The 14,527-nt window shown below is 44.0% G+C and overlaps 1 protein-coding gene across 2 annotated transcripts in view; it reads left to right on the plus strand.

Annotated features, from left to right (window-relative positions):
* The window catches only part of fgf13b (fibroblast growth factor 13b), a 36,811-nt gene extending 23,452 nt beyond the window's left edge, over positions 1–13,359 (plus strand). Inside the window, exons 1-5 of one of the 2 annotated variants that reach the window (XM_034206600.1) lie at positions 2,783–3,268; positions 3,801–3,911; positions 7,261–7,364; positions 8,606–8,804; positions 12,061–13,359. In XM_034206600.1, coding sequence (XP_034062491.1) covers positions 3,079–3,268; positions 3,801–3,911; positions 7,261–7,364; positions 8,606–8,804; positions 12,061–12,200 — 744 coding nt within the window. In that variant the 5' untranslated portion in view covers positions 2,783–3,078 and the 3' untranslated portion in view covers positions 12,201–13,359. Of the gene's footprint in view, positions 1–2,782; positions 3,269–3,800; positions 3,912–7,260; positions 7,365–8,605; positions 8,805–12,060 lie in introns of those variants that run through there. The other variant, XM_034206601.1, reaches the window with a different exon arrangement.
* The last annotated feature ends 1,168 nt before the right edge of the window (positions 13,360–14,527 follow it).

The raw sequence follows: 14,527 nt of genomic DNA on the forward strand, positions 1-14,527 counted from the left end.
CGTATTGTTCAGTGGTGGTTTGATGGTATTCTTTCTAAAAGATGGTTTGCAAAGTGTTTAATTACATTACATTACATTTCACTTGTTAGACACTTTTATCCAAAGCGACTTACATACATTCAGTACTGTGGACAAACCCCACACAACGACATGCTGACTGCAGTGGGACTCGAACTTGCTACCCCCTGATTCGAAGTTCAGCGCACTATTCACTGAGCCACAGCCTCCTATAATCTATTATGTAAACTGCTGATCCGCTTCTTATTATGCTATAACTGGCATCCATAGTTAGACTGAGAGTCACACACATAAGTGCTCTCTCTCTCTCTCTGGATATCTTCTATAAATGTTCTGTAGTAAATACCATCAGGATCTATTATTTAATTTGATTGTCTAAGTGCAATAATCGAAACAGACTTTTGTTTATGTGTGATTTATCGACGCAATCCATTTATTTAACAGAGTATTTTATCATTCCTGGAAACAACTCCCTTCATAATTATTTCTCTCTGTGTTGCTTGGCTGCTTTTCCACTAACTAACTTATTGATGTTGGTGTTTTCTGAAACAATAAATTAGTTAATGTGCTGATTTAACGCCAAAGGGTGAGTTCCTCGTTCCTCAGAGTCACATAATATCTGGTTGTGTTCCCTGGAGCGTCCATTGTGCTGTTACGTCTTGTTTGTTGGCTTTTGCTTTTAGGGGCACGTGGTGTGGTTTTAAAAGCATTAGCTCATAAATGAAAGATGAATGCTTAGCTTTCAGTCATTTCATTACAGTGGATGTAAGCGTTTGCTCTCATATTTTGATGTTTCAGTTGACACCTCAGACTTGTTATTCAATATTTCATGGCTCAAGTGTTGTCTCTCGGTGGAAGTGGGTTCATTTGAACTACTGTATACCACAAACTATATTTATACATTTACAAGGTTCTTACCTAACCAAGAGGCCACAGGTGTTCTACTCCTTCAGTCAAGGGTAAAGACTCCCTTTCAATGACCAGGTCCTGATCCCAGTTTCTGTCAACAGTCCATCACTCTCTCCTCTACCCTCTGTCTGATTCTCACAGCCCCAGCTCCAGCTTACAGAGTTTTCCTCCTCTTCAGTCCTGTAATTTACTGCTCACCACATCCTCTTGCTGTCCAGCCATCGATTTTCACTACCTTTCTCCCTGGTGAACAACAGCAACAACACTTGGCTCTGCCTGCTGCTCGGCGCCAGGTGCCACAGGTCGACCTCGGCTGTGAATCAGGCTGCTCTTTGTCCGCCGCCTCGTCTTCTATGGACTTACTGCTGCCATGCACAGTTGCGGCTGTATCTGCCATTGACAGCTGTGCATCCGGGGGGCTTTGCCTGCAGCCAGTCGACATGCATGGGTTGGCTGATTGCACATGTTCCTCCATACTGGTGGAAATGCAAAATGAACAGCTATAGAAAAAACAACATAACTCATCTGTACTGCTGTCTCCGTTATTCACCTCGTTCTTCTTGCACGCTGCAGCCTTTCAGCAGTGGTGAACCTCTGCACCAAAATAAGATGAGAGCCCCTCCTTCCACCGCTGTCTCTCTCAAACACACACACACACACACACACACACAACACACACACACACACACACACACACACACACACACACTCACACACACACACACACACACACACACACACACACACACACACACACACACACACACACACACACCACACACACACACACACACACACACACACACACACACACACAAGGCCTCTCTCTCTCTTCCAACAGTGTGTCTTCACTTACCTTTCTCTATCTTTACTCCTCATATTTTATGTATTCCTGTATGCTCATACTGTATACCCAATGTCGTCTGTCTCCAGCCCTTAATCTCTCTCCCACTCACATGCTCCCTATTAATCTTTCATCTCACTTTATTTTGTCCTCCTCTCCTTCATTCATCTTTCTCTTTTCCCAATCCATTTGTAGTTTTTCCCTCCTTCTTACACACTCACTCAAAAACTCATTTCATATTCTCCATTACACCCCACCCCCTCTGTTTTTCCATTATTTCTCCTTTCATTCATTCATTCACCTGTCTCTCTTATTTCACTGTTTATTTGTTCTCCCCCCCCCCCCTCTCAATCTATTTATCACACATCACTAGCCTATAACATGTAAATATCATGCCACGTGTGGTTCAGGGCTACAGGTGCCCTATGAGGGAGAGCTGCCCCTCGCCACGCTCTCCTCACACACACACACACACACACACACACACACACACACACACACACACACACACCACACACACACACACACACCACACACACACACACACACACACACACACACACACACACACACACACACACATACACACACACACGCACACACAACGCACACACATGCACACCCCGACCTCCTCTACCCCCTCCTCGTTCTTCCTCATCTTCCTCCTCGCGGCGGGCAGGGCTGCAGCAGTCTTATGAACAGCACGGCTGCATCATGAACCGTTTCCCGCTGATCCGGCCCCGAGCTGTTTCACTGACAAACATCCCGGTTGCTGCATTTCTGTCACGGATAGCGTCGACGAGCGGAGCATTGCCGGGGGAGAGCAGAGGGAGAGCAGCAGCAGAGGAAGAGCAGGCAGCAGCTGCAGTGAGCACCACAACACCCGCCTGTGTCCTTCGCACCAGTTCATAAGCTTGTTGATTCGCCACTTGCACCCGGACTTGATGCACCCTCTTCATCCTCCTCTCTCGGGACAGCCAGAAGAAGAATCACCTGAGGGGGGGGGGGGGGGTATTACTTAGACAACCTTTGCCACTCGGACCCCTTGGGGGAGAGGGGGGTGAGCCTCATCACTGGCAGATTTCTGGATTTGTTTAAGAACTTCCATGAAGCGCCAGGACGCAGCGATGGAGGATTCTGGACGCGTTTTAACATCAAGGGACTGCTGCAGCGGCCAGTGTGCGATGCGAACTGAGCCGTGGGTGGTGTAGTAGACCCCCTTTTTCAGAGCAAAACACACACACCCGTCGCTTTATCTATATCTTCCAAACGGGACGCGCAGCCTTGTTTCACTCCACCCGGGGAACATGTCCCGGGCAGCGGCTATCGCGAGCTCCCTGATCCGCCAGAAGCGCCAGGCGAGGGAGAAGGCGAATGCGTGCCGTGGCAGCCCGAGCAACAGCAAAGGAACCAGCGAGAAGCCGAGCAAGCTGAATGTGTTCTCCCGAGTCAAATTGTTTGGATCGAGGAAGAAACGGAAGAGAAAGCGACCACCAGGTGTGAGAATGATGGATAGAAAAGTGGGACCTCAACCATCTTCATCAGCAGCAGCAGCTTCATTACCATCATCACTTCCAGCCAACACCATTTTCTCTCATCACTGAGGCTGGTCCTTCATCATTCATCACCCTCCTCGTAGCAGTAGCTCAGGAATGTATCATGTTGCATGCCAACACAAACATCACATGTGAATAACTTTGTGTAGTACTGCAGCAAAGTGTTGTAGCAGCATGTGTCTGTGATAGCTAATGTTCTCATTAAAGCAGGATCCGTATCCAAGCAGAGCTCCAGCTCCTCCTGTTCTCACATTTCATCCGTCAATTATTTTTTGATTTGTATGTAGGCTACGCCACAGTGTACAGGGGTCAAGGATCGATATTGGGCCCTGGAGGCCCTGTGATAGGAAAAATAAACAGCTTCTCCTCCTCTGATACTTCCGGCTTCTTGGTGATTGCTGGATTTGATACATGTGATCACATGGCAGTGATATGGAGTAAGTTAATGCTTCTGTCTATTCTGCTCCTCTCAGAGCCCCAGCTAAAGGGCATAGTGACCAGGCTCTCCTGCAGCCAGGGCTTCCAGCTGCAGATGCAGCCTGATGGCATCATCGATGGAACAAAGGATGAAGACAGCACCTACGGTAGGTCGAAATCTGACCTTTGCGTGACAGAAAAAACATTTCCATCCAAGTTTTTCCACTGATTAACTTTTTTCGTCATCTGTTTCAAAATCAACCTTGGCTACAATTTCCATTATTTTCTTTAAAGCTTAATCTTTTTTAATCTTTCCCTTTCCCTGTTTTCGCTATAAAACGTCAGAAAACAGTGAATAATGGCAATCACTATTCCCAGAATCCAAGGTGACATTTTCAAAATGCTTGTTTTTATCCGAGCAACAGTCCAAACCCCAAGGGTATTTACTATACTAACATAAGATTCAAAGAAAAGCACCAAATCATTACATTTCAAAAACAGTCTGTCAATCTATTAAGAAACGAACTGTTTCCAGCTTTGGAGAGCTTAAGTTTCCATACATGGGAAGATAAATGTGTGTACTTCAAAGCTGGTAAAAATCCATGACTTCCTGTAGCTGTAACGACAAATACATGTTACTATTAGCTACAGCACAGGGTTGAATTATATCTTGTAAAATTGCTCCACTTCAAAGTAATGTAGACTCAAACCACGCTTTTTTAAAATCTCAATATTCACTACGAGTTCAAAATAAAACAGAATATCGCAACATATTGAAGGTTCAATATCTAGCAAGATCTGGTTTAGTTTAATTCCCATGCACTTTGGTGTACCAATACCAGTTTAAATCCAATTTAGTGATAGACTTCTGAAAATCTGTCAGATGTGGGAATTTAATCTCAGGCAGTCACTCAGCAACATGTCAAGTGTTCATTTAATTAGGAAACTGGTGGCTGCTTTTTCTTCAAATGTCAGTTTTTATCTACACTTTCTGTGTTAAATGTTCCCTGGCTAGTAATCCGTTAAATCTCCACACATTCAACAGGATACACATTGCAATACCTATTTTCTCTCACTGGCTCTATCTCTTTTTCACACACACAAACACACACACACACACACACACACACACACACACACACACACACACACACACACACACACACCCACACACACACCCACACACACACACACACACACACACACACACACACACACACACACACACACACACACACACACACACACACACACACACACACACAGGCTACATTGTGTGATTGATACGGCTAATTGAATCTTGCTGTTGTGGCTCTGACAGCAATCACTCTCCTTCCCGTGCACAGTTGGAGTTGCCAGCTGCAAACATCATGCATTAATCTCTGCTGCTTCTCAGGCCACCTACTGTTAAATGCACAAAGGAACAGACACGGCAACAAACGCAGCGTCTTCTTTAATTAGATGATTACATGGGGTACACATGATATAAACGCCCACCCACGTAAAATCAGTCGCCTGTGACTGAATTTCAATGGATAATCCATGTAATCCACATCTCCATATAACTGCAGTCATTATAAAAGAACATGGTTGGCTAAATGGATTGTAATTAAACAAGAGCATGGCTCATCAAATTGCCCGGAATAATTAAGTCCCCGCTAAAGAGCGACTGTAGAAAATATAAATAACTTTTTCGCTTGTGCCAACTGAATGTACCAGAGCGAAGAGAACAACAAACAAGATGGATAGTTTCAGTTATTTGATGTAACTCTCCTGATGCACCCACAAATGTGTAGATGAACAGGCTTTCAATCTCTACTTATTCTGGTGTCACTGTACTTTATCAGACATGCCTGACAATTAGGGCTGGGCAATATTGATATTTACCCTTATTTTACATATTTGTTGTAGTTTGTGTGCCATATTTTCAACGACACCAATCAGAGTAGAATAGATTTTTTTAAAGAGACAGGCACTAAAACTACGCATTTCAGACAGCGGGTGAATACAGGCATATTTAGACGGACAGTATGAGAAAAGCAATGTGTTTTTTTTTAATGTTAAACCATGTTATATTAGGAATGCAAAATACAATTATGACCCGGAAAATGAGCATGATATGTCACCTTTAAATAATTATATAAATCCATCCATCCATCCATCCATCTTCTCCCGCTTATCCGTGGTCGGGTCGCGGGGGTAGCAGTTCCAGCAGAGAGCCCCAAACTTTCTTTTCCCTGGCGACATCAACCAGCTCTGACTGGGGGATCCCAAGGCGCTCCCAGGCCAGCGAAGAGATATAATCCCTCCACCTGGTCCTAGGTCTACCCCTTGGTCTCTTCCCAGCTGGACGTGCCTGGAACACCTCCCTAGGGAGGCGCCCAGGTGGCATCCTAACTAGGTGCCCGAACCACCTCAACTGGCTCCTTTCGACGCGAAGGAGGAGCGGCTCAACTCCGAGTCCCTCCCTGATGACCGAACTTCTCACCTTATCCCTAAGGGAGACACCAGCCACCCTGCGGAGAAAACCCATCTCGGCCGCTTGTATCCGCGATCTCGTTCTTTCGGTCATGACCCATCCTTCATGACCATAGGTGAGGGTAGGAACGAAAATGGCCCGGAAGACCGAGAGCTTTGCCTTCTGGCTCAGCTCCCTTTTCGTCACAACGGTGCGGTAAAGCGACTGCAGTACCGCTCCCGCTGCTCCGATTCTCCGGCCCATCTCACGCTCCATTGTTCCCTCACTCGAGAACAAGACCCCGAGATACTTGAACTCCTTCACTTGGGGTAAGGACTCATTCCCTACCTGGAGTGGACAGTCCATCGGTTTCCTGCTGAGAACCATGGCCTCAGATTTGGAGGTGCTGATCCTCATCCCAGCCGCTTCACACTCGGTTGCGAACCGATCCAGTGAGTGCTGAAGGTCGCAGACCGATGAAGCCATTAGAACCACATCATCTGCAAAAAGCAGTGGTGCAATCCTTATTATATAAATCATTTTACATAAATCATCAAGTATTTTTCAAACAAACCGAGCCATTTGAAGGCATCATCTTTGGATAAAGGGATCAATAGAAAACATATTTGACTGATTGAGTAAGCTCCAGCATTAATATTTGCATTACTAATATTGGAAATAGCTGTGACTCTGTAGCTTTACATATAAAACATGCGTTGCAAACTCTGAATTGTTACCTTTTTCGCCAATTCTAACCCTTTTTCTCCTACTCTTAATGACCGCGGGTAAATCATTAGTGGAAGCCAGCGTCTGTAGCACTTGACTGACCTTGTGAAATAACTTCTCTGTTGCTAAATGGAGGTGTCAACATACCAGATGCTACATTGATATTGATGAGGATTTTCTCTCTGTTTCCCTCTGTGTTCACTGTGTGTGTGTTTGTTTGCTGCGTGTGTGTGTGTGTGTGTGTGTGTGTGTGTGTGTGTGTGTGTGTGTGTGTGTGTGTGTGTGTGTGTGTGTGTGTGTGCATTTGTGTGGGTTTGTTTGTGCATTCGTAGCTGTGTTCAACCTGATCCCGGTGGGGCTTCGTGTCGTGGCCATCCAGGGCGTGCAGACCAAACTCTATCTGGCGATGAACAACGAAGGCTTTCTCTACACCTCTGTACGTCAGCACACACACACTCACAGCATAATCATCATCATCATCATCATCATCATCATCATCATCATCATCATCATCATCATCATCATCATCATCATCATCATCATCATAAACTATAAAGGGACTCAAATCTTTCCTTTGGGTTGAGTAACAGCAGCAGTTTCATTTTGACTAGTCTGATTATCGTCCTATAATCACACCAATCCATTCACTACAGTGTTGTCTTGTGACTAAGATGCCACTGGGTGCTATAATCCAGCATCTGAGCCACGCTTATCTATCCACTGATATCAGGCTTCACAGGATTGATGTCAGATCATCCTCCAGCCTCCTGTTTATCCCCCTACAGTCATTCTCTGCTAGGAAGCTCGTTTTTTATCCATTTACACATCGATCTGAAATTTGATTTTATGCCTTCCCAGCTAGACTGTACTACACGCTGTGCATGTAGTACATTAAGCACCTCACTTTAGCTCTTGGGCAGGGATGGTGGGCGGTGCAGATGCAATAAAACAAAAGTAATCAACAACAACAATACGCACTTTCAGCAATCTAAGGAAATCTGCGAAACTAAGAGATGAAAACTAACAGAGGAAATAGAAAAATGGCCCACACGTCAAAGTAATAAAAGCCGTGCTGCTACGCCTGTGCAGGCACGTACACCACCACAATATCTGACCATTGTGTCCAGTCTTGCATGCTCTCTGTCACAATCAATAGTAGCATCTTATCACCTTGTATTAAAATACACAAACACAAAATATGAATAGATAAATCTATTCTCCTTTTCATATCAAAGCTATTTGAATATCCTACACACACCAAACTTAGTTCAATTAAAAGGGATGACGGAGAGATCCTTTCCGTATCTTTCCGTTTCCCCCGGCAACGTGAGCTCCATCTTTCTCTCAGTGGGCTGGTTGGTATTCAAGGGAGTAGCCAGTTGCTATGGCGATGCAGGAATAAGAAAATGCAAATGTCAGCTGTCCTAAGTTGGTGCAGTTTGTTCTGAGACACGGCCGAGATAATGATTCAAACAGTGGAGCACATGATGGATGAACACACTGATGGCAATATGATCATATGATTTAACTGTTGTTAATGGAGTTGTCATTATAGTCTCATAGCCTCTGTGACTCACTCTAATAATAATAATAAATAACACCCCACCTCTCCATGTTTACTCACTCTCCTCATTCTTCCACTATTTCTTCTAATATCTGTCACGCCTTCCCCCTCAGGAACATTTTACCCCGGAGTGTAAGTTCAAGGAGTCGGTGTTTGAGAACTACTACGTCACCTACTCCTCCATGCTGTACCGGCAGCAGGCCTCAGGTCGAGCCTGGTACCTCGGACTCAACAAGGAGGGGGGGATCATGAAGGGGAACCACGTCAAGAAGAACAAGGCCGCTGCACACTTTATACCGAAACCACTCAAAGGTAAGGCTAGTAGGGGAGTGAACTGCACAACGTTTAAACAAGCAGGCACAGACTTAAAGGGGACCTATCATGCAAAATGCACTTTTGTACGTCTTTTATACAGGAATATGTGTCCCCGGGGTGTCAGGGAACTCACAAAGTGTCAGAAAACACAACCCTCTCTCTTTTCCTCCACACCCAAATCTCTAAAAACGGGGCTGCAACGGATCTGATACAGACTGATACAGATTTTAAATATCTCTGACATCAGAAACGAGGAGCTCCGCCTATATGGGCAACTCTCCACCTATCAGGAGGAGACAGCCACGGCCATTGCCGTTCGAAAGCGCTGGAGACGCTGTAGTACATATGCCAGGCCTGTAGGTGGCGCTGTAGTCTGCCACAAAAGCAGCGAAGAAGACTTCTCACAGATTCAGCCCTTGCAAAAACAGGGCTAAAAAAGAGCAAATAGAGCGAAACGAGGCATGGCTAAAATGCATGATCTGTTTGGTATTTTGAGAAAAAAACTTCACAGACATGTTTTATATAGGTATGGCCCTCCAATATATTATTCAAATATAGCATGATAGGTCCACTTTAAGTTAAGGGTCCCTATTATGCTCATTTTCAGGTTAATGATAGTATTTTGTGCCTCTACTGTGACATGTTTACATGCGTTAATGTTCAAAAAGCTCTTTATTTTTCTCATACTGCCTGTGTTGCAGCACCTCTTTTCCCCCTCGGTCTGCTCTGATTGGTTAGCTGGCCAGCTCAGTTGTAATTGGTCAGCCATTAGAGATGTCCCGCTCCAATCACGTACAATGTGTTGGAGCGCTAGCCAATAGAAACGCTGGTGTTACTTAGTCATGTCACTAAGTTAAGGAAGTAAACAAAGGACTACAATGGGGGCGTTTCAGGCAGGGGGGGGGGGGGGGGGGGGGGGGTTAGCCTTTGCAGACCATTTAGGTGCACAAAAACCTATACAAAAAACAAATAGAATATTATTGACTTCACATTGTAATAGAGATAGAGAAAAATTACACCATCAGCATTAAACTCACCTACATTGGTTCCCAATAAGTCTGGCTTTCATTGTGCCTTTATAGTTATATTGGGAGGGATGAAACCCTCTTTAATGGTCACACATGCAGAGCACACAGCACACACAGTGAAATGTGTTCTCTGCTTTTAACCCATCCTAGTACCAGGAGTCTAGTACTAGGAGCAGTTTCTGTATTGTCTGTATGCCCCTGGTAAAAATATTTATGGCACAATGAAAGTGTATAAGCCATTGCGCAACCAAACAGGCAGAGAATAGAGCCTTATTTTAGCGGCAAGCTATAAGTAGCTATCCCACAGTGGAAGAGCCAAAGTAACTGTGGAAAACAAAATGCTGTGTGTCCTGTCACTGTTTTGAGTTGCTAAGCTCAAAGGAAAATGGAAAGCAATCAGCTTGTCTTTGCAAAAGCAGCAACAATATCACTTGTAAACATCCCTAATTATTGTTTATAAGACGTAGCATTCAACAGTAAATCTGCTTCATAAGGGCTCTGAAGGTCTGCTTGGATCAGATTTGATTGACAGGGGTGTCTTCCTATTTAAATGTGAAATATTGCTTGGTTTGCCCAAAGTGACAAGACTCTAAAATAGATTCACAAGGAGGTACAGAATGATGCCTTGTTTGTAAAGAATGAATTTTTCATGACCGTGACAGCTTACTTCTTAAAACTCAAACTGAACTCATCTTTTAAACATTTATACAAACAGATGCGATGTGTTGTTTGCCCAAAGTGAGACTTTTCTTTTACAGACTGGGGTGATGGCACATCATGATCTAATGCAAAAGAAAGTTCAAATTAAAACGCAAATACACAGTGTGGAAAGAGCAATGAAGAAACACATAAAGGGAGGGAGACAATTAAAAGACTGGCTTCAATCAGTAGCTTTATATGAATAGATCACATGCCTAAAAAAAGCTCTAAAAAACAGCTGTACACAATGTTCCCAACAGCAGACAGCAGGCTGACAAAGATGGCGACGAGCTGGTGAGAATATTGGATGATTTAGCAGCTAAATAGCCAGGTATCTTTCCAAGAGATAAGTGGAGAGCAAAGCTAAAAGGAGAGCGACTATTGGACACAAACACGACTCCAAATGAATGCTAATGGTGCTCCGTACCTGCTGGGTGTGTAAATAAGCAGCTGTTTTCTGGCTAGAAACTTTAAAGTTGATTTATGTCAATGATGTAAAACAGAAACTTTCAAGGAATATAATAATTGTTAAAGACTAGATAATTGTTACTTTTTTTTTCTTTTTCTTTTTATATAGCCCAATATCATAAATGTTACATTTGTCTCAGTGGTCTTCACAGTGTGTACAGGATATCAGTATGACAATACAATGACAACCCTCTATCCTTAGACCCTCACATCGTACAAGGAAAAACTTCCGAAGAAAACCCACAGTTTAAAGGGGAAAATGGGAGAAACCTCAGGGAGAGCAACAGAGGAGGGATCCCTCTCCCAGGACGGACAGACGTGCAATAGATGCCGTGTGTAAATTGAAAAGATAATACATTTGCAACATAGGTAGTCCAAATGTTTGGAAATGCATGTGTGTATAATAGGAAGATGAATCCACGAGGATATCCATCCAGGACCTATGATCCAGGACCACAGCCACGACTCAAGATCCAGGGCTCGCGATGCAGGACACAGGACCGCAGGATCATCCATGACTCCGGATCCCGGCGTATATAGATACCAAAAAGAAAGACATTTGGGGAAGCTGGGTTAATCGGAACATGAGAGTACACAGGTATAGACAGAGAGAAGGAAGAAGTAAGATGTCCCCCGACAAACTAAGCCTATATCAGCAAAACTAGGGGCTGAATCTACTTATATTTGCATGGATCGATGCATTACAGCAATACAGGAATTCCCTTAGGTAGTAAATTCAGAACTTTTTCTACAACCAGAATCACTTTTGAATAAAGCAAAGATCTCTGTTTTCTGCCAGCACAGGAACTAGATGTACCCAACTGCTTGAACAAGGCATTCACACCAAGAGTGATTCAGACCAACAACTTGATTAATCATTTAATTGATGATTCCTCTCTCCCGTTTGTGTGTGTGTGTGTGTGTGTGTGTGTGTGTGTGTGTGTGTGTGTGTGTGTGTGTGTGTGTGTGTGTGTGTGTGTGTGTGTGTGTGTGTGTGTGTGTGTGTGTGTGTGTGTGTGTGTGTGTGTGTGTGTGTGTGTGTGTGTGTGTGTGTGCAGTGGCCATGTACAGGGAGCCCTCCCTCCATGACCTGACAGAACTCTCTCGGTCCGGCAGCGGCACACCAACCAAGAGTCGCAGCGCTTCGGCCATACTTAATGGCGGAGGGAAGTCGCCCAGCAACAACGACTTATCCTAGCCCCCCACCCCTCACACACACCCACAGACACGCACGCACACACACAAAGATCTCAGGCCGACATGCCCACACATCAGGCTGGTGTGGGGTAGGAGGAGGCGAGGAGAAAATACGAAGGGGGACAGGAGTGTTATCTTCCACTTAACGGAGCCCACTGTGACTGACTGTGATGTAAATAAATCAAGGACAATCAATCCGTCTGCTGCTCCGGCCTGCAGGGGGACGAGAACCTTCCTTTGAATACCCTTCCCACTGTATCATACCCAGAGAGGACAAGGGAGGGAGTTGGAGCAACGCAAGAGGGATAGAGAGAGTCAGTCAGTCACATACTTAGATAAACAGACTGTTACAGAGAACCAAAGAGTCCAAGTATTAACTAGGTGGTAGAAGGGAAAAGTGGTAAGATAGTTAGAGTGACACAGGAAGTATTTATCTATTCTACCATATGCTATGTTTACACAGAGCTCATGGGGTTAAATCATATTTTTTAAAAGTGACAAACGTATTCCATGTTCACTTGTGAGGACTGATCCTTTGTTTGCATGCAGGCACGCCCGTGCGTGTGCGTGTGTGAGTGGTCGAGCACACGCTGTGCTTGTAGTAGGAGTGTGTGGGCAAGCGAGTGTGTAAGCGTGCATGTGTCTGGGGGGTGGGTGGGTGTAGGGGGGGGGGTGTACCTTTTTAAGATCTGTTGTATATCAGACAAACCTCCTGAGGGCTTTAACAGGTTAAAATAAGGTTGTTATATACAATAATACTGTAAATGCTTCCATGCTTACTTCTTACAAGCAATGCCGTTGTTTATCTTTCTGTTTGTTGTTGTCGTCCCCTTGCTGTTTGTTTGTTTGTTTGTTGTTGCATGGAAGCTTGTGGACCTCTGCTCAGTAGCAGCATGCTGAAGGTCAGTTTTTTTTTCTGGTCTTACGTGTTCCTGACCTAAGGAGAACACTAGTGAGCCAATAGTGTCATACCAGAACACTAGTGAACCAATGGGAGGGTGACGGAACACTACTGGACCAATAGTATTGCACCAGAACATGAATGGACCAATGGTGTAGGACCAGAACCACCTGGACCAATGGGAGCACAGATTAATTTACTATTTTTGTTCCTGCTGTGGACAAACTAGAAATGCACTAAATAAACTATTTCTAAAGAAGTTATTGTCTGATGTTGATTTATTTGTTCACCCATCTGCACTAGTGGGGATGTCATGCTTTAAAAGTATAATGTATCAATGAGATCAACTACATGACTGGATTGAAAAAAAAGAAGAAAAGTGTCAAACACCAAAACTCACTTTTGTATATTTAACTCTACTGGCATATTGTCCATATTTTGTCATTCCGATGGAGGTGAATTGAATGTCATCCTTTTCTGGAAGAAATAGCCTTAGTAATGTTTGACAGTGTCATAGGTTATCCAGAGTAACAGACACTATAATAATAGACACAGGTGCTGCTGTTTTCTCCACCTCCATTGAACAAGGAAGCAGACATTCCAAAGAGGTATTTCAAATCCTGGGGAAATTAGATTGCACTTTGCCTATGTGGTCTATCACAAGTGTTTCCTTTGTTTTACTCTGGTGAACAGACCGACTTCTTTCTCTCGTGTTATTTCAGTAGATCCAAGCAGATTTTCAGAGACTCTAATGTGTCAATGACGAAGTATACTGTATCATAGAAAATCTCCTTACTCACTTTGGTCGTTCAGTGTTGAAGCATGTTCAGACCCACCAAACGACTGTTAATGTAATCACTTCAAACTGAAAACATCAGTGTCTTCAATAATCCTTCAGATACAGCGGTTTTCCGTCATTGCATTCTGTAGGGATATTTTCGACTGGGCCGGTGGTCCAAACTCAAACGATTCCATTAAATCAGAAGCGTCAACAATATTCATTAAAAGGACAGATCTTATTAAACGTGTTTCTGTAAAACAATAATTAAACCCTGATTTGAACCGTATGTTTCACTCTTTCGAAGCAAACATTTTCACCGCGGCTGTCCCGCTTCATTTCTACACGGGGGAGGGGGGGAAGAACCCACCTGTATTAACGCAGGCTTTCCCTGTTACTCTACTCCAGGGGTGGCCAACCAGTCAGAGGTTAAGAGCCACATTTTTTCTATGTTACTGCAAAGAGCCACATCAAACACACAGTCACTGATACCGCTTGTTTCAGTTTTTTGTTTTCTGGAGACAAGATTTCAACCACGTCACTGATGCATTTTTGTGGCATTGGGATATTTTTTTTTTAAATCCTCTGGAGCAGAGAGGAGCTGTGGATTATTGTTATTGATTAATGCATCAGTGTTTCTGTTCAAAAA

The sequence above is a fragment of the Gymnodraco acuticeps genome, unplaced genomic scaffold (assembly GCF_902827175.1).
Source record: "Gymnodraco acuticeps unplaced genomic scaffold, fGymAcu1.1, whole genome shotgun sequence".
Taxonomy (NCBI): domain Eukaryota; kingdom Metazoa; phylum Chordata; class Actinopteri; order Perciformes; family Bathydraconidae; genus Gymnodraco; species Gymnodraco acuticeps.